This window comes from Cupressus sempervirens, chromosome 8 (genome assembly GCF_028749045.1).
Source record: "Cupressus sempervirens isolate cs-2001-9-10 chromosome 8, ASM2874904v1, whole genome shotgun sequence".
Lineage (NCBI taxonomy): Eukaryota > Viridiplantae > Streptophyta > Pinopsida > Cupressales > Cupressaceae > Cupressus > Cupressus sempervirens.
Window position 1 is genome coordinate 428228870 of NC_143125.1, and position 22049 is coordinate 428250918.

At 36.9% G+C, this 22049-nt stretch overlaps 1 protein-coding gene and 1 long non-coding RNA gene across 2 annotated transcripts in view; both read right to left on the reverse strand.

Moving 5' to 3' along the window:
• MKK3 (mitogen-activated protein kinase kinase 3) overlaps positions 1-22049 on the reverse strand; it is a 137927-nt gene that overhangs the window by 19803 nt on the left and 96075 nt on the right. The window contains exons 7-8 of the mRNA XM_089797986.1: positions 11384-11491; positions 11050-11141 (exon numbers count right to left, since the gene is read on the reverse strand). Of these exons, the coding sequence (XP_089654112.1) occupies positions 11050-11141; positions 11384-11491 (200 nt within the window). The remainder of the gene's footprint in view (positions 1-11049; positions 11142-11383; positions 11492-22049) is intronic.
• LOC149543061 (uncharacterized) lies at positions 11667-14079 on the reverse strand. Its single transcript, XR_016355315.1, has 5 exons — positions 13798-14079; positions 13566-13684; positions 12263-12397; positions 11815-11822; positions 11667-11714 (listed from the first exon to the last, which is right to left on the reverse strand). It is a non-coding gene; the product is annotated as an uncharacterized LOC149543061 (long non-coding RNA).

Here is a 22049-nt window from a genome sequence, read left to right on the forward strand (position 1 = left end):
GAAAATTAGGGTTTTGAACAAAAACAGCCCTGCTGCAAAAAAAACCACAAAAAATGGCAAAAATGTGCAGAAAAAAAACAGACGAATCTGGACAGAAACGGGTTGCAAAACTGAACCAGAAGTTGACGGATTCAAATCTCTCACAACGGAAACCCTAGTCAAATTATAGAGAGAGTTGGGAGCAAATATGCATGTAAATAATTTATTAATTTCAAAAATAAATGGTAACTAATTTCAACCCAGAAATTATAATTATTTTCGAAAATAATTATAAAGTATTGGCTTTAATACCATATTACGAAGTAATTGGTAAAATATTTGCTTGTTATTAACAGTGATCAAGAGATCAATTTATACAAGAGACTGAACGATGTTTCCTTAAAAAACAATCATAAAGAATAAAAACATTCTATTCTAGAAACAAAAAACTATATATATTAGAAACATTCTAATATTTACAGAAGATTACAATAGATAACCATTAGATACTAAACAGAGATAATAGAAACTATCTATTATCATAATAGGGTGAACTGTTTGTATGGGCAATAGAATAGGAAGCATTTGAAGAGCTGATATCTAGGTTGGTAAGGGCACCTATTCTAGCATACCTAGACTAGGAGAAGGAATTCCATGGGCACATGGAAGCCTCAAATAATGTTATTGATGCCAAGGCGACACAAGCCAATACGGAGGGTTGGACCATTCCATATTCTTTGCCAGTCAATTGTTGTTGATGGTTGAGCTCTACATGGTGTATGCCATACAAAAATTTCAACATTACCTCCTTGGCACGCCCTTCACATTTTATGTGGATCGCCAAGAATTGATTTCGTTGGTGAACAAGCCAATCATATAAGGGTGAGGCAATGGTTATTGCTCCAAGAGTTCACATTCACTATTGTGGTATGGCCTAGGAAAAGCTACATCATCACAAATTGACTATCAAAAATAAAATCAAGAGATCCACCGGAGGCAATAATATGGATTTCCTAGATGTCCATCTATTCCAGATTGCAGTCCCACCTCCTTGGTACGAAAACATTGGTCAATATCTTTCCACTTCTACATTCCCTCACGATATACCACCAAGTTAATGGAGGAAGTTGGCCCTAAAAAGAAAAATGTTCCAACTCATCAACAAGATGTTGTAAAAGATGGGACCCCACCAAGTGCTACACAGGTGTGTCATTGAGGAAGAAATTTCAAGTGTGCTGAAATAAATCACACAAAGGGTTCATAGGAGGTCACATGGGGCCGGATGCCACCATGCACAAGGTACTACTCGTAGGGATGTGGTGGTGGTCTTTACACACAGACGCCTACGAGTGGGTACTGAGTTGTGATACCTATTAGATGGCAGGCAAAGTGTTGAAGTAGGATTTCATACCTTTATTTCCTTCTTAGCCAAAGGAATTGTTTGAGAGGTGGGGTCTCGATTTTGTGGGATCATTGAAAGTAAGAAGCATGCACAAGAATGGGTACATAGCGGTGGCCACTAACTATGTACTGTGCCCATTTTTCATGAGCATCAACCATTGAGGGATTGGCCTATTATTCTGTCCCTTGTAGGCTAATTATCGTGGATAAAGGGTCTTTTGAGGCAGAGGCTTGGTTAATAAAGGCTCTTGTCTTCTCCAAAATTCAGTATGTTCCCATTTGGTTTTCATTTGGCTCAGATTGGACTTTGTTTGTGCTCAGTTTCATATACTTACTATGCATAATAAGTCCGAGATCGATAGAGATTGGGACCTTTATATTTTTTAGTAAGGCAGTCATACAGACAAAGGCTCCAATATTTGACTCCCTAGTTCAGACGACTCATCAAAATAACAAGTATTTAATGAGAAATTAATTTTTTAATGGCATTTCATTTTGTTCAATTGTGTGAGTCATATTATAATGTTATAAATTGACTTTAAAATAAAGTGGAGACCATGTTGAGGGTAATGAGTATTTAGTCAACTTATTATAAAAGAAAATATCAAAATCATTAAAGAGCCTTGCTAATGAAGATTCATGGGCAAATATTATAAAGAGCCTTGGAGAATAATCAAAAAGTATTCTTGTATATTTGATTTTGGAAAATTGTTTGTTTAAGAGCCAAGGGTTCACAGATTCAGCGGTTTAAAGAATTGAGAATTCTTTCAGATTTTTGTGCACTTTGAACTGGTGAAACTCTCAAGCAAATTATGCCAGCTATGACTTAATTTAGAGGTTATGAATGGGCAAAAAGAAGTGTCGATGGGTGTCAAGAAATCAGCATTTGGGTATCATAAGTTATCAATCAGTTTATGTGTAGATCGCAGCCTACATCGAGTTCTGCATTTGGAGGTTTGGGGGCTTCCACTCACCTACAGGCAGTGGCAATTTTTTGAGCCTGTGTTTTTTATAGTTCTAGGTCAGCATTGAAGAATAGGGAACATTTTAAGTGTTAAGTGCCCCCATTTGGTATTTTCCAGCTTTGGCATGGGTTTATAAGTTTTTTTATAGAGGGCAAAGATTCATTTGGGGATGTCTATTGATTCCTGGGAGCAGCCACAAGTTTCCTTAACAGTTTTCCATTAATAAGAAGCACACCAAATGCTTGTTGTAATGTTGATATCTAAACTGCTAATAATCAGCATACTAGTTCTCATGCCAAGTGTTTTTGAAAATGTCCATTGGCTGTAGATGCACATTTTACATGTATAATGTCTTATATATGCATTTGAAAAGACCAAAGAAGTCGCATGTGTACCTAGTCTCTTGCTAGGACATTGCAATGTTAATTTGCAAGCATTTGAACATCATTTGAAACCATTTGAAGTGATCAAAAGTGAACTTGGAACCAAATAACAACAAATTTGAGGTTTTATGACAATCGCTTGCCAATATTCTTTGAGCCTTAAATCAAAAAGTCAAGGGCAACTTAGCAAGGGATATTACAAAGTACCTCATGAAATGGGTAGAGGCCAGTGCCCTACCTAATAACACGACACTCAATACAAAAAAGATCCTATAAGAGAAAATTATGACTTGAATTGGCATACCAATCTAGATAAAAAGTGACTGAGGGGTGCACTTTGTGATCTAAGTGACTTGTACAATGACATCAAAATTCATGACATTCCATAATTTGTTAAGTCTATATCACCCCAGAGAAAACCAACAATATGAGTCTACAAAAAGAGTGTATGTGTCTATTCTATACAAGATGTGTGGAGTGGAGCAAGAAGACTGGGAAGAGAGGCTCCTAGTTGCACTCTAGGCATACCATACCATGTGCAAGGTCACAACACAACACACACCTTTCTATCTAATGTACAGGAAAGAGGTCAAGGTACTGTTTAAGTGCACTATACAAGGCTTGAGAATTGTAGTATACAACCGGCTTGGAGATGAGGAAAGCTTGAAGGAATGATTGTTCACTCTCATCAAGTTAGAAGAGCAATGTACGAAGACACAGTGGGCGATGAAGGTGGGCCAACGGAAAAGGAAACTCTAGCATGACAAGAACCTCTAATAGATGAATTTATGGCACGGGCAATTACTACTCAAATATAATGGTCATAACGAACTTTGACCTGGGAAGTTCCAAGTTCGTTGGTTGGGACCCTATAAAGTCAAAGAAGTGGGATTAAATGATGTAGTTAACTGTTAAACTATCAATATTGGATGACAATCCTATCAGAGATCTAGTAAACAAGTCAAAACTTGAGATCTATAACGAAAGGGAAAGGCCGGAAATAGCAATCAATATGTTCAGATGCTCAACTAAGGGAGATTGGACAATTGGTTGTAGAAAGGAGATCGAAGAGGATCCAATCATCACCAAACAGCCATATACACAAGATCTGGACCAGACCAAACCAATCATGGCATAATAAGAACGATTGACAAGGAAGCATGTGGAAGGAACTGCAATTCGCCTAGTGCATAAGCATCTCACAAATGTAGTGTTTAGACCACCAACACTATGGGTGATGATAAATGGATACTAGAGGTGGAAGATACCCTAGAAAGAAATAGGGGAAGGCTTTTTGGTCTACAACATAAATGAAGAGTCAGAAGAGAAACACAAGTTAGAACAAGCAACCAAGGGAGACGATCGTAAAGAAGACCTAGATGAGGAAATTGATTTGGAAGAGCATGGTGCCACCTTTGGACCATGCTTCAAGATGGTGATAGAAATAGACAATCTATTCATTGTGAAAGGAGATGAGTACATTGATTACGTCATCGAAAAGTGTGTTGCCAAAGGGGAAGAAGCCCCATACAGGTACACCTCAAATGCATTGTGGAAAGTAATATTAAAACTGGTGATTGTGAAGGAAGACAAAGTGGTATGGTACCAGAAATATAATGACTGATATGTGGATGGGAGTTATAAGGGGGTGGGACCGCAACCTAAGTAGACAAAATATTCGACCTCGAATATTTGGGGCCATGTTGTGAAAGTGAGTATTATAAAATACCTCCAAGAATCTGCATGTGGTAGTATGCATTGAAAGTTCAAGTCCGCAATAGTGAGGAAAAGGGGACAAAATGGAGAATAAGTAAAGAAGACAAGAAACCTCATATGAAGACAAAAAGTAGAGAAATAGAAGAGACAACAATGACATAAAGATGAAGAAAAAACACATGCAAAAAATTAAAAATATTAAAGGGAAGTGTACAAAGACAGAACATAGAGGTGAGGGATAACAAAAGCAAGACAAAAAGGTGCAAGATCTTGTGAAAAATAAAAAATAAAAAATTCAAAAAGATCAAAATGAAAAAAAAAAGAAATGGAAAAACAAAAAGAAAGTATATAATGGTTAAAAAGCTAAGGTGGGAAAATGTTATAAATGAGGCAAAGATTAAAAAAGAAAAGATAGGGAAAAGGAAAAGCCATGCCTTATTAAATTGAAAAAAAAATCTTTCTTTCAAGGAAAAGGTGTTTTGATCGAAACCTAACAATGAAGGATATATATAAATTGCCTTTAAGTTGGCCCAAGACACTATGCGAATTATTATGAAAAGGTTTGGAAAGGAAATGACAAATAAAGCACTATGAGAAAATTGTGCAAGGCGACCATACCAAGGAATAAGAAGGAAGTGCACATTGTATGGACCGTACAGGCAAGAGGAAGCAATCAAAGCAAAGGCAAAGAAATCATCGTACACCCAACACAGACGAGACTTGCAAGATAGAAAATTGTGAGTCAAGCACAAACCGTACAGTCACGTTGTGTACAATAGATAGGAACCGTACAGTTACTTTGTATGCAACAAACACTTGTACAATGGCAAAAGAAACAAAAGAAGGGGTCGTACAGTCGAAGGAAGTGTGGAGAAGACCAACCATACGACATTCTTTGGATGCTCCACTGCATATGCCACAACAACCATCGTACAAAAGGAGAGTACAAAAAAAAACATATGGAAGGAGAATCGCGTATGGCACAAGAAAAAAATTCACAAGACATATGCTATACAGCGTACATAGCATGCAGGCAGATCGTACGAAAGAGGCTCACATTTGCACCTTGTATGGTACAAACACAAACAGGGATTCACCAAGGCAATAAGAAGCATGCACTGTAAGGCTTGTATGGACAAGGAGAAGTTGTTGGAGGGTGACAAAGCTGGCAAGGATGGTGAAGGGTAGTTATGACAACCCTAACACAAGTAGTTATGAAATTTGGTATAAAGATGTAGGTAACAAAAAACAAATTTCAGACGGATATGGCCACTTCCAATAGCAAGAAGATATAGGCAAAGGTACAAAAAGATGAGCAAGTGACTATGGAAAATATCACATTTGAAAGTGTAACTAGGAATGAAAACAAAATATGGTGGGAGAACATTATGGATAACCATGAGCTCAAGGTCTCATTGACAAAGAAAGAGGTAGACATGATCATTTTTATGCCCATATTTAGCTTGAGGTAGTTCCAACCAGTGGATATGACTGCTAGTCTCACAAATCCATTATCAGGTATTTGAACATACAAGGCTTGTTTCTTTTTTACCAAAAGAATTCACCGAGGCTTTTTGGGGTGCCATCAAAGGGTTCCTCTACCATGAAACCCTCCACATAATGCCTACTCAAGATAAAGAGTTTTTAGTCAAATTGGTGTGCAAGCTTGGCCTTTCCTCGATAGAATGCGACAGTTTGTGGAGTAGCAATAAAAGTTTAGGGTTGAAGAAAGCATTTATTAGCTCCCTTGAGTTTAAATGCATCATGGATGTGGTAAATAGAAAACTCACAAGGGCTAGTAAGACATCAAACATCGCCATTTGGATGCTTAGGCTGATGAACAATATGAGAAGGGAGAAGATATACAACTAGGAGTAGGTTTTATTAGAGCAAATATGAGACTTTTCTAGCCTCAAGCATAAAGCATTTTGCATGCCCCACCACACCATTGCACTATTCCTGGATTCCATAAGTACATAGGTACCTCAAGAGTTAGAACCAATGCAAAAATATTGTACTGGCCAACAGGGTGTGGTCGTACAAACCGGCCATGTACTATTGGATATATTCAAGCGCTCTTAAAGGTGTTTGTGGTGTGAAACTCCTAAAGAAGGCTAGGAAGGAAGTGACCACTAGTAGGGATGAAGAGGATGAAGGAAATGAGTAAGAAGAGGAAGATACGATAGGAGAAGAGGTAGTGATAGTCTCCTCTTTGGAGAGAAAAAGTATATGGCTGAGGAGGGGTTTTGCATGGAACCATACCATGAAGGTAGTGCCCATGCAGAGGAGGTTGTAGATAGAGAGGATGAAGTGGAGGAGATGGAGGAATGACAGGTTTACAGAGCATCATACTAATGGACTCCATACCTGTATTAGAAGGGGTGTACTACAGGTTGTTTAACACCCATACTAGAAATGAAAGAGAGGTTTGTACCGATGGTGGTCAATTAGGGTACAAAGTAGCCTACAGTGCACAAAATTGTATTCACTCCTGCACAACTTCCTCACATAGCATACTTGGTGACAACAAAGGTGACATGTTAGGCACATCATACACACATAGTGGTAGACTTGAGGGCACATGGGATCGGGTCCACCACTCTTCACTTGGCAATCTTAGGAGTCATTGAGCAAGTCGCTCTTGTCGCATTGGTGGTGGCATCAACACCTACCATTGGAGTGGTCACACTAGCCACCATAGTTGCAGTCCCTACAAGGGAAGATGTAGTTCCTACACCAATAGGTAGGATAATGATGGTTGAAGGCTCAAGGGTCGAAGGTGAAGGTGTAGACAGGGATAGAGTTAGGGATGCTACTAGAGTACACGATGCCCATGACCAAGAGGGGGATATATACCTAGTATCAACACAAAAAACAAAGATGGATAGCCTCTGGAGAAGTTCGAGATGGGGGTAGGCAACATTCCACTGCCCTAATCAACCCTGTTGATGGCACAACACGCTAATGGACAAAGGAAGGAGGTTCTAGTGGCCCTATATGGTGAGGCTATTAAGGTAGATGAGGAGGCATTGAGCAAGGGAACATCTCCCTCCAAGAGGAAAGGGTGACTGGAGACCTTGGCAGAGAAATTGTGCTCGAGGCCACCTAGGAGAAGGCCTCCATTCTAGAGTTCCAAGAATCCATTCAGCGATTCTTGGCAAAGCATAGGGAATGGCAATAGCAGCACATGGGGTAGAAGACCTCTCTAGATAGTTCAACATAGGCCCCATCATGATGGATGCAAAAAGGTTTCTAAGGCTCATACAAGAGTGTGAGCGGGATTTCACAGAGCACCTTGCGCCTCGTGGATGGCCCAATACTAAGACTGTAGAGGTGTGAGGAATAAGGTAGACCACAAATTCGAGAGGGGCAAACATGCATGATGGGTGCCCCTACATCATAAAGAAGGTATTCCAGGATACATTCCTTCAAGTCCATAAATCACTCAAGGATAATCTACAACTAGCAAAGAATCATAAAAAGATATACGCAACCCCAAATTAAGTGTAGTTTTGAACCGAAGATTTGGTCTATCTTCATTTACAACCTTATAGGCAATCTTCTTCGAAGACTGGATCAAAGAAAGCCCTGAATCTCTAGTCCTTATAAGGTGATTAGGTGGATTGGAGAGGTCACATATGAGCTGGAGCTTCCGGAGGACAACAATATGCATAATGTGTTTCATGTATCTTTCCGTAAGAAGGCTCTTGGACAATGAGTTACAGTTTTAGAGGAGCTTCCACCATTTGATAATGAAGGCAAGCTGGCATTGGAACTAGTTGGGATCAGAGATTTCAGAGAGAGGAGCCTTAGGTCCTATACAATCAAAGAGCATCTTGGCAGGTGGAAGGCCATGCCAATAGAGGATGCAACATGTGAGAGTGAGCAGATTTTGTAGCATCCAAATCTGAAATTGCTTGTGAGCAAGCGATTTCAGGAGGGGAGACTGTCTTGTCCCCTCTTCTCTATGCGGGACCTGTTTGTAGTTTTGCCTTATAGTTCATTCAGTCCCCCTTGAGCCATTGTGTGAATGTTAAGAGGCCATCTTTGTGGCGTGCTTGTGGTGCCACCCTTTTGGCATGAACCTATTTTCACAATTTAAAATTGGGTGCCAATCTAATTGGGCCAACTTACTTATTTTGAGAGGTTTTGACCTTATATATGATCAACATTCTCAGAGCATCATTAGGCATTGATCAACTCATTTACTCTTCCATTTATTGCAATTCCAGATTGGAATTGGCTTCATAGGCTTGCAGTTTCAGAGGTGCAAGACCCTCTGTAGTCTCCCCAGCCAATTTAGTGAAGTCTCCCTTGGAGACCGAATTGGTGCAATCATGTTCTGTGATATTGACAAAGGAGTATCTTATCAGTTGTTATGGACAGGGATATAAGAATCTGGACAAGACATCATTTAGGGATCAATCAACAATATTCAGCGCCTGTGATATCATTATAATTAGTGATTGGGCATAAGGAATCAGTAACCACATCAGCATCCACTGATTAATGAATCAAACTGTCTGATATACCTATGCATCAAGCAATATCCATAGTAGCAACAGCATAGAATAAGCACAACAATGATATATTTTTGTGTGTGTGTGTGTGTGTGTGTGTTTGTGCATATATATATGTATGTATGTATATTTCAGCAATACCAAAGATATTCCAGTAACAACATTGACAACAACGGTGATATCATCTTGCATAGCAACAGCGGCAGTATTCATCTCTGTGAAGACGACTGCCAACATAATATACTTGCAGTACGAGCATCTGCAGTATAATAGCATACCCGCAGCACATATCTTTGTGAGGAGCAACTATACATACATACATTGCCAATAAGCATCCCAACACCAGCAGAGCAGAGATACCAACACAATCATACCAAAAATTCAGACAGCTGCATCTTGAGCATACAGACATCTGCACATTGAGCATCCTGCCATCAGCACATTGGTCATACAGGTATCATCCTTCAATGACTCCCAATGTGAAATAATTGTTAGAAGGCCAAGATGCGAAATTTCTTTGGCTTTATTATGATTGTGATAGCAAACGCAATTGTTTGAACATCAATTGGAATCACAGATAGCTGGTTTTTTCTTGCATGTCTTGTCTATTTTGTATTTTTGTATGCTTGGCAAATTTCAAAAGTGTTTTAACTGGCTACCATTGAAATTCAAGGTCACCATGTGACTAAGGGGGTAGCTTGAAGGTTCTTGACCAGTTCTATAGTGGCGGTTTGGGAGTTTATTGCTAACCATCTGATAATTGCAGGTATGCATTGAAGTTGCAGGGACAATTGATACATTGGCTGGTGTTTTGATTTATGTGGATGACATGAGCTTATGGTAGGCTGGCATGGAGGTTTTGGCAGCATTATTGACCTTTGGCATGAGGACTTGAGCTCAAATACCTCAGGCGTGGAACTTATGTAGCTTGTTATTCATTCAATAATAAAATATTAAATATGATTTCCAATTTCTTCAAGAAGGTAAACCTTGCTCATATTTGACATTAGAATTTTCTGTATTTTTATCTCTGTAATCTGCTAGTTGCAGCAGTCTATTGCATGAATATATCATTGTTATCAGCTATTCCAATTAGAGCAACTATTTCTTATGTTGTTTATGAATTCCAATTTTGGGCATGCATGTTTATGTTAGATTATTGCAATATAAACCCAGCAATCCAAGCAACATATCAACTTGCATATCAGAAAACTATACAGTAGATGTACACAAACTGTTTGACAAAATGCTCAACTATTGAGAAAAGCCCATTTTTTTTGCAGAAATTGGTACAGGTCTTTACACAAGGATATACATATCTGAGAAATAAAGCATAAAAAAGAGTGCCTCTACAACAAACAGAATTGATTAGCATGACTTGTCAAAATGAGGAACGAAATTGACCACCCTTAAGTTTTCTCTAACCAGTTAATATATCAATGCTCTTGTCTGATTATTTAAACATACTGAATTTTGGAGTGATCTTCATTTCCAATAATCATATTTTTAGCATTACAGTATTTGATAACCCCTACAGCCTTCTTTCAGACTATTAACTGTTCCCAATAGCAACAATTCTGGATGTTATATATAGGTCCGAGATGACCCCTATGCTAGAAAATTAATTGGTAGAAACAATTAATCACTTCCACAATAAACATCTTAATATTAACAAGAAACCCAGACTACAGAAAGAAGAAGTAAAAGTAAAACATCCTAATTTCAAGGATTTGTAGTAGCAATTCTACTCTTATTATTGCATCTTTCCAGAGCAAAAAGCAGTATTCAATCTTTTGTAGTAGCAATTCTACTCTTATTATTGCATCTTTCCAGAGCAAAAAGCAGTATTGAATCTTCTCAATGTTATCATGCAACGGAAGCACATATTCACTAATCTAAATATGAAAACGATATTTCCAGCAAAATCTCTGATAAATAGAGATGACTTGTGGGCAAATGAATCATGAACTCAATATATTACCATGCAACAGAAACATTTATTCACTAACCTAATATGAAAAGGGTATTTCCAACAGAATCTCTGATAAATAGAGACGTCTTGTGGAGAATTGAATAATTAATTACCTGAAAGAAGAATTCTCATGGTACATAGTCTTTGTATGATGCCATTGGTCATCGGGACCATCAAATAGCATGTAATAGTGTACAGTAAGCATCTGCATCAGACTGTCAATTAGTAAAACAGGGACAGAATCTTTTTTTAATTATAAAATATGTAACCTGTATGAGAAAATGAGCAATAAAAATAAAAAATACAAGCCTTAAAGTCCTAATAAGAAGAGTTACAAAGAAAATCATACTAATAGCTCTTGCAAGAGTAACAAGGCCAAGAAATATGCCAAACAAATATTTACTGAAAGAAAAGAGCAAAAACAGAAAATAATTCACTGATACTTACATCAGCTAAATCCTTGAGACGCTCAACGGGATCAAAAATACTTTGTGCGAAAGCTGATAAATCAACACCCGCATTCTCGTATTTTTTAATAAAAGGGTGTGATAACAGCTGCATTTCACAAGGTACAGAAGACCAGAATTACCATAATGTAGATGAATCCAGGAGTGTCTCTTTAATTCTTAAAAAGGTCAAAGAACAGCTACTTTCATAGTCTTCACAGAGAACCGATGTCAGTTATGACAACACAATTTGTTGGAAACATTGTAAATAATATATTAGGAAATCACTGAAAAGCTAGCGCTTCTAAAGCAAACAATATCAGAGGTATTAGCTGCAGACAATTCAGACCAGCTAGAACCTTGATCAAACAAATTTAGGACAATTTCAAAGAGCATACCTTTAACCACCGACTGTTAGTAACTTAGCATTACCTTGGCAGCTATATCACAAGAATGCATCCAAAAAGTGCAGCCTACCAACTTAAACTTTAAAACCCCTTGATTTTTAATTGAATTTTAGAACAGAGTTTTTTAATGAAATAATCTTTGAAGAAAAGAAAGGAGATGGCAATGTTTAGACCTCCACAAAAGTTTTCAGGCATTTTGCTCTTTTCACAAGATACTGATAACATGAATGCGAATTAAAAAATAAAAGTGGATTAGAAAAGTTTCTTATATCTTTTGAAGGAGTTGACAGTGATATTTATTTATAGTCACGTGGTTGGCATTAATTATAGTTATCAAATCAATGAATTGTGAACTAGTTAAGCACCATTAATAAGGAAGTTCCAAATATTGTTAGTGAAGACAATTAATATTCAGATCTACCATCTCTTATAAAAGAAACCTCAGGATCTACAGAGATATTGTTTTCCCTTACCCAAGTCATTCTGAGAGTCGTCAGTCTGCCTATATGACTGCAAGACAGACCAACCAGTTGAATACACACACACGTGCATGCGCGCAATTAAGAACACACTATAAACAATGTTAATGGTGTTACACTGGTCCTTATCTGCAGCACCAGAAATAATGGTAAGTAATAGTTACAGGGTTAAGATGAATCCACATCTCATCAAGCACAATGGATATTTCAGCTTGTGTTGTGTCTAACAACCCAACTTTTCCAAATCAGGGCAATGGAAAGTATGAATCAGCATGCTTAAGGGTCCTTGGTGAATTTGTTTTTCAAGTTTCATAGATTGCAGCTTTTGCTGAATAATCTGGACTGTCAAAATAAAGCTTCAATATCCTAACCTTGAAAGGTAACAAAGAGGGAAAAGTTTAGGGAATTCCAAAATTGAAAATGAAAATTCTTAATTAAAATTGGAAATCGAAATAAATAATTGAAAACCCAATTCAAAGCATTAAAATCCTTGTTTGAGAAAAAGAATTTCTTGTTTGAAACACGAATTCCAAAGGTAAAAATAAAAATTTACAATTACAAAAGGAGTTCCAAGTGAAAACTGAAAAGTCCTTAGAGAAAGTAAGGAATTCCTTAGTTGGAAAGACAAAATCCTTGCTTAAGATAGGAATTCCGGCTCAAAATCAAGAGTTCCAGCACTCAATCTTCATTGAATCACTTTCATGAAGTCCAGCAAAAGAAATGTAGAATCTGGCTAAACAGGGTAATATTCCAGCTAAAAGGCCCAAGAGTCCAGCTCCAAGTTGAATTTATGTCCCAGGAAATAAATGAAAATTAAACTGCAAAAAACATTATAGGGTTGGCCATATCAAGAGAGAACATGAGTCTCAAAGGCAAAATAATTATAGGATCAGCGACCTCAATGAAGTGCAATTTCAAGTGCGAGTGCCATATAAGAAAGACGAAAAGATGCCATTTGCTAAAACTATTTGAAACCATTTAGATCTGATCAAGGGCGAAGAAGACCAGCAGAGTATAAAAGAAAATCAGAGAATCTGGATTGAAATCAGACCCCAAAAATCCCTAGAATTCAAGGTGAATTTTCGGTAATACCTCTTAACAATTTGAGCTGAATTTCACCTTTCCAGTGTGTGTAATTTTAATCAACTGTTTGCATGAACGCTGGTTATGAGTTTCAATAAAAGAAAAAACAGAGCATACTCACAAGTATAAAGATAAATAATCAAGCTATCACTGAACATGTATCTTCACTGGGTCAACCATTTATGGAGCTATGAATGTAAGCTTTAGGCCTGACCTGTGCAGATAACAATTCTCATGCTTTGGACAGGAATGACTCTTTGATCACCAACTTTCATTGCAGACTATTATGTCTCCTTTTTCTCCCTGGCCGCTCACTGCAAAACTGTAACAGCACTGTACAGGAACATAATTGAAGCATTATTTGCTGTGTATGAGCAACTTCTGTGAAATGATTACACTTTGTTCCATCATTTACAGGCCTGTCCTTGAAACAATGAAATTCCAACCTGGATACAAGACTGATACTTCTTACAGAAAGTATAGATTTCTTCTGTGATTGAAATGAATGAACTGGTGCACCTGCAGATTGCCACTGATACCAATCAGTTCAAGGATAGCCCAATCAGGGCAATATAGTAAGATCCTTGTAAGAAAGTATAACAAATTTATAGGTGCTCAATTAGTAGAGGCATCCCAAATCTCCTTCAATTGGCCTGACAGAAGAAGTGATTCATGGCAGCACAACAATGTCTACAGGGGATTCATATTATCACCAAAATACCGTGGAGTCTCCATAGATTAATCACCAAGTACTTTAATCCTTCTGATTAACATTGCAATAACCTATCAAAGAATATTATGGCGTCGTTAGTCCTTCACGCCAAGTCTAAGGATGCAAATTAAATGTTGGAGACCAACAAAGAAATATTTCGATAATAGCCAAATATCAAACTTTTCCTTTTTATATTTGTCTCAACTTCCACAAGCATAGCCTGATAAATATATGACATTCAATAGACGATAAAACCATCTTTTAATATTTTGGCTCAAATATATCCACAATGGCCCACAAATATTACTTCCAAAACCAATTAAATATTATTTCAATGAATCCAAATCTTTATAAGCTGCTATTCATATCAAATAACCTGCGACTCATTGAGTCTGCACATCATAGTAATATCGGCAGATATTATTGAATAACGGCAACCAAGTGGCAAGAGTTTCTAGAGTAAAATAAACTTATTTCCTCAAATCAAGTATGATATAAATATCTTCCAAATGACTGTTATTGCAAATTTTCCTTTGGACGAAGTCTTCACAAAATTCTCTATTCCAGAAGGCTAGCATGGATAGTCTGATCACCGAAACTACAAACCACCTTCAGTTTTTCCAAGCTTCAACTTTAAAAGAACAAATCAAATGCATTCCATGATGATTTGCAATGCCCAGAAAATCCCCTTCTAAAGGCCTCCAAGAAACATCAGGAGGATTATAATAGGCCGACTATGGTTTCAATTGATAAACTTTATTTTATTTCACTTTAACTTATAATTTAATTAATTAATGAAAGTCATCCTTATGACATTAACTTAATTTGGGAAAAACTTTATTAATTAGCTTAATTAAGTCACTTTATAAATATTTGGGGATATCAAACCCTCTCGGCCCAAATATTGCTCGCCCTCAAGCAACCTGACATCAAAACTAATTTTCTGCCGAAGAGCTCTCAAATCCCAAACCAAATGTGGATGCCAATATAATTATTTGTTGAAGTCTCTATGCTGCAGCATGACTATAAGTGCTACCTCCTTAACTCTATTAGATATAGGCTGAAAGTGTCCCCCAAAATTGTGCAAATCTCCATCAAGCATTTCCAACTCCCACAATATGTTTATCAACCCAATCTTGGTTATCCTCAATGCAATACTCATGTGATGACAAGGGACCACCGGTTAAATTCAAAAAAACAAAGTCACACTCGCTTCAAATGTCTTTGTTGTCCCTTGTTGCATCTCCAATAAGTCCTGGCCTAAGGAGATGAAAATCACATGTTCTTCAAGATGCCTTAGTTGTCCTTGAACCGAACCAAACCTGCATCTCCTTTATGTTCATTGCCTCCATTCAACTCCTTGGTAAAGCACTCGTGACAAACCAAACATTATCAAATTGTAGGATCTTATTGTTAGGAAGATTCTAGTTTCTATAACTAGCTCTCTAAGTCAATATGTGTCATATGGTCTCAACAAGTATTTTTCTTTCCAATGTAAGCATGTGTAAGAAACAAGGGAAATCGAATTCAATACATGACCAATTGTTTGAATTGCTCCAATATATATCAACATCATCTATTCAACCCACTAAGATGTAGAAGTCAATTCATGCCGGAGATCATTGATAACATTCATCCACCCGGTTGATCAATCAATGCTGATTGGGCCACACACTGTGAAAGCCTTTTCTTCATACTTGTGGATGCCATGAAAACTTGTGTGTTCTCCAAAAGCAGATGCAATAACTGATCCTTGTTTGTCCATATCCTTGTGCTGCCGAAGTGAGCTTGGGAACAGGTCTTCATCCTCCTTAGGGTTTCCACTTGTTAGGCTAGGAGCCCAAACTTCCAAAAGTGTTGATTTTCTAGATCCATCAAAAAAAGGAAAGCTTAGCTTACAAATCTTCCAACTCAAATTATTATTGTAGTGTCCATGGACATTACCCTTGGTAGATACCTCATCCTCAGCTCAGTATAGTCTTTGCGAGACATGTTTGGCTCAAACCCTCCATCTAGAAAATCCTGCCTAAATTGATCCTTCAAATCAACCCTTGAGTGAGGTTGACTCTTGCTACTCAATCCTCTGAGGGAAGATCAGCATCATCAGCCTTGTATTGGACCAATGTGTGTGTGACCCCCCATTAATTGAATTGTCACCATGATCATTGTGCTCTCCATTAGCTCAATTTGTTCTAAAGTCTATCAAGCGATTGAGAGTCTCATAAATCTCCCCTTTTCCTCTTGCCAAATTTCTCAAGATGGTCGTCATATCTGCATGTGTATCGCCCATTCTATTCAATGAACAATATCTCCTTGGCTAATAGATTTTGAAGTTGTACCTCATCAACCTGATAAGCTATTAAGATCACTTGCTTTGATACCACTTCAATATCCCCTAAAGATTTGAACCAAATTTTCTTTTGAAGTGAAGTAATTTTGCAGTAAGTTGGAGAAACCAAAGAAGAGGCATAAATTTATGTAGAGAGAAAATTTATTTCTAGAGTTAAAAGCTCTATAGTAAAAATTTCAAATTTTTATTCTCCAAAATCAGAATTTTCTCTCCGAGTGAAGAAATTTAATCTACTTTGTATTCCTTGCACAGTCTTATATTTTTTATTTTGTTTTAAAGGAAGAGGAATGACAAAGCCCAAAGGATTAAGGTTGTCTAGACCAACATTGGTCAAGAATGCATAGAGAGGGTTTATCTAGTGCGCAAGATCTTGCCAATGTGGGAATATGATGGTGACAAATTTGGGTGGCCTTGACATGAATGAATTTAAAGAATGTTCAGCTACAAGGATCATGCTCCTACATACTTCGCTAGCTAGATAGTTAGAAGCAAGATTGTAGTTGTGATGTTCCCTTTATAGTAGGCGTCAAGATTGTGGTAGTGTTAGCTCATTATTGCGATCCTCGTGAGCTAACAACTTGATTTGAGGGTCTCTGTTGGTTGGCTTACTATTTATAGTAAGTTAGTATTGGCAAGTTCCCATTTTTGGCATGGCACTTGAGCGTGATACCTTATCAGTGTTGCTTTGGCATTTGTGTGAATCACTTGGTAAATTATGAGATATTATGAATTATTATAATAACTAATGTTATTTAAATAAATTAATTAAATAACACTACAAGCCTAACTTGAGAGACTTTATAATAAAGTGCATTATGGCACCCATGAGCATTACTTTTAATCATAGTTCCAAGAATCATGGTGATTCACGCGATTCATGCGATTCGGTGATTCGATTCAAGCCAAACGATTTTTTGTGAATCAGTGAATTGAATCAGCGATAAAGGGTTTATGAAATAACTCACTAAATTTCAAGGGTTTTTTTAATTTTCCGATTTGTGGCCGATTCACAATTCGATTCGGCCTTGCCGATTCCGACTTGTGTTACCTTGCTTTTAATTACTTTCAAATTCAATTGTGCAACCAAATACAAAGTCATATTTTAAGTGCAAAGTGTAATCAATAAGACACTAGTAGTTGGTATATAAGATGAAGCTACATGGATTGATCTTATACAAGCATTCTCAAGGCCAAAATCAATTCATTCTTTCCATGCTTATTTATGAATTTGTTGTGGTGAGGAAATTGCAAAGGTTTCAAGAAGAGTCATCCTGCAAGAATTGAGAATTCTTGTTTGGTGTTTGAGCACTTCTGTGATGTCCCCAATTTTTAATAAAATATTTTAATTAGGTTAATTAGATTAAATGGTCCTAAAAATTAAATAATATCACAAGGACTTATTTAATTAATTAAGGGGCACAATTTTTATTAATTATCCATAGGTGTTTGTCGTGTTGGCATTCTTTTATAAACCCTCTCGAGTTTTCTTTTAAGGGGTATTAATGTACAACATGTAGGAAGTTGTTAGTATGCAATTTTGGATTATTTTATTGTACTATAAATTCCTGTTGGAGTTCGGTATTTTTCACCATTTTGGAAGTGGAAGATATTCCCTACTTGGCTATTTGAATTTCGGTGGGATTCAACCCTCACCCTATTCCTATTCTTTGTATTACTTTGCTTCGGATCTGACACGTCTGGAGCACCATCTTTGTCTGCTAATATAAGTTCCATGTTTGGTGACAATTTGCATCATAGTTACGGGACTCAGACTTGCCTCTGACTCGAAAAGTCAAAATCCAACTCGGACTCGGACTCGGACTTGGCCAGGACTCGGCAAGGACTCGAAAAATCGAAAAACCCATTAAATTCAAAGATTTTTAAGGATTTAATGATTTTTTCATACATCATTTAGTCAATTAACATCAATTACACGATAATTGAGATAAATAGAAGCTACTTAACACACATACACAATTTTGCATAGATCACATAAGTATAACAGTGAATTTCTGAAGGAAAAAAACTGAATAACATAACATAAAGTTAAGCATAGCGTCATTGTCAAATGTCTACAATATATGAAATCCATGGAATCAAAAGTTGGAAACATATATCAAAATATGAGCTAGAGTGTAGAACACTAAGGTTCATAGTAGCCTATGCCATCCTATTTATACGCCTAAGATAAGTCATGGAAGACTCAAATATTGAGAAATATGTTTGTTACAGCTTATGTGTGCATTGTAGACAACAACAGGGCTCTCAAGTATGTCTATCAATTTGCTTGGTGAAACACAACCTTTAATGGTAAAAGTCTTTTAATAACAATTATAGTTGGTTTACAAATTTTTGCCAAGAAAATGATCAAGGCCATAACCAGCAACGCATATACACGTAAGTTTGAAAGTTTATAACCTTATGTACAACACTAGAGAGTTTTTAAACTTCTAACATTCATGAGCACGTAAGTCTAAAAAAATAAAAACTCATATCTATCATTATAAAATTCTAACACAAATATATGTAAATTTGAAAATATCTGTACATCATTACTGAACTCTACAATGCTGAAAGCGACTTCTTACTAATGAAACCCAAATAGTAACCAATATTGGCAGTGAGCCTTCAATTTGGGTAACTATCCTTCATTTTGAGATGCAGGGCTATTCAGCTATGTAATTTGCTATACCCCAGTTAATGACATTTGAAGATTTAAATTTTAAACATTAAAATTCCTATAATATTCAAGATTTTCAGACATAAATTTGAAGATTTAAGATTTAAGATTCAATCCTTGATAAATTCTTGACATACCACAACATCATTTTCAGAATTAATATACACTGAAAAAAACACCTTCCAAAAATCTCTATCTTTTTAAATTTAAAAAAAAAATGTTAAAAAAAAATTAATTTTTTTTTTTTTTTTAAAAATTCGGGACAATCCTAGGCTTGGGACTTGGCAGAGAACTTGGACTCGGTGAGTACATTTGGACATTGCCAAGACTCAGCCGAGTTAGATTCTAAAGGCCATTTGCCTCAGAAAGGCCGCCTCTGCCTCAGAATAGTAGAGTCTCGGAACACAGATTTGCATACATTCCTTTTCCTTGGTGATTATCTTGTTTATATTGGGCATCCAATTAATAGTGTGCATCTGTTTCAAGCATCTCAATCTTCATTTCTTATACCTACACCTATGGTCATTTCCTGTACCTACACCTACAACCGTACACCCACGAGCATTTCTTAGACCTACACCTATAGGTTCTTCCTCCAGTGAAGATGTCGAGAACATTACAGTAGTATCAAAGCTGGTGATTCTGCAAACCTTTGGGAGAATTGAGAGTTTGGACTTGGATCACACTATGGCACCCAACGATGCCATATGGCCTCTATCTCAATTTCCGGTTGATTGGAAGGCACATATGTTGGTCAAATACTCCAAGAACACTTTTGCATGCAAACTAATGGACAGTGACATTTAAGATGATTGATACAAGCTAGTCGATGACATCATATAGTATAAAGGCAATCTATTTGATACCCGAGTCCAAGATGAAGGAAAGGATTCTGGAAGAAGACACTTGCACAAATATCATTGAACCAACACCTGACCATCAATCTGATGGAAATATGAGTTGTACCAATGACCCTTCGAATAAGTAGGCTCTACTGGTAGTTGTTCGGCTTTCTAGTGATGCGAACTTAATCAAGGATTGTTTGCAAGAGCAATCATTACAGTTGGTTGAATATGGAGTTTACCCTTTGGTTGGGCCCGAGGCATAAATGATTGTCACCTCTTCGTGTGAGAAGCATCCTCATGGAAACTACAAGTTGTACCTAAGCTATGAGATCCCTGAAGAAATTTATTAGCATGACACTATGAAGGCTTTGGATCTAATCATCGAGGTGTCTTAATGGGATCCTAATTACTCTAGATATGGTCATAGTTGTATCAGAGTGGCGCAATGAAAGCTTGATAGATATTTACTATGAGATCCTTGAAGAAATTTATCAGCATGATAGTATGAAGGCTTTGGATCTAATCATTGAGGTGTCTTAATGGGATCCTAATTACTCTAGACATGGCCATAGTTGTATCAGAGTGGCGCAATGAAAGCTTGATGGATATTTACTTTCCCCACTACATCGAAGTGTGTAAGTGACACGATGCAACATGAAGACTTGAGAAGATGTATCTATCCGTGCTTGGTTTGGAATCCTGGAGTTGCAGTCGGCAAACCATTTGATGATGAATTACTTATGGGCAAGCAATCTTTGGGCGGCAAAGATTCGTAATGTCTCCAATTTTTAATAGAACATTTTAATTGTGTTAATTAATTAAATGGTTCTAAAAATTAAATCATATCACAAGGACTTATTTAATTAATTGAATTAATTAATAAAGGGGCCCAATTTTTATTAATAATCTATAGGTGTTTGCCATGTCAACATTCTTTTGTAAACCCTCAAGAGTTTTCTGTGAAGGGGTATTTATGTGTGGCATGTAGGAAGTTGCTAGTATGCAATTTTGGTTTATTTTATTGTACTGTGAGTTCCTATAGGAGTTCAATATTGTTCGCCGTTTCGGAAGTGGAAGATCTTCCCTACTTGGCTAGTTTGGTTTCGGTGGGATTCAACCCTCACCCTATTCCAATTCTCTATATTACTTTCCTTTAGATCTAGCACATCTGGAGCGCCATCTTTGTTTACTAATATACATTCCATGTTCGGTGACAATTTGCATACATTCCTTTGCCTTGATGAATATCTTTGTTGGTGAAGATCTTGTTTATATTGGGCATCCAATTAATAGTGTGCATATGTTTCAGGCATCTCAATCTTCATTTCTTGTACCAGCACCTATGGTGATTTCCTATACCTACACCTACGGTCCTACACCCATGGGTATTTCTTGGACCTACACCTACAGGTTCTTCCTCCTGTGAAGACGTCAGGAACATTACAACTTTGAACCAGCATTGAACTGGTGAATTGTGTGTTCTATCTAGTCGGCGTTTTGATACATTTTTCTGTCTATTATCTTACATTCCAAGGTTTCCATTTTGCATTCCAAGGTTATGCAAATTACCTAAAGCCATCATTGTTGTCTACAAAAGCCAATGTTTCCATATTGGGTTGCCATATCCATTACCTACTGTCGTTTCCTTATTACTGGGAAGCACTGTTATCAAGGGCCTACATTTGAGTTTTGGCTCGTTTCGGCATAGATAAGAGCCATCGTCCAGCCTTGCAGTGTCCACGACAAAGCTAGAGATTTCATTGTGGATTCCAATGCCTTAATTCAGCCTTCTAGGTTCATTATATATACAAAGTTAAATAAGTTTAGTGTCTGAAATTACTTTCCAGCTTTCATACAGGTGTGATCTTTATTGCATATGCCATACATGAAATGAATAAGTTGAATGTTCATAGTTAAATTCCATTTCAGTTTTCTTGCATTTGGAATTATTTATATCCCAGAAAATTCCAAAAAAAAAGAACATATATATCAAAACACAAAAAAAATTTAAAAAACTTTCCGATGAAGGGTGCTCCCCTTAAAACCATAAACTCATAACAGAAACAAAGAAACAACAGCAAATGCGAGAACAAAATATGGACTTCTTATTT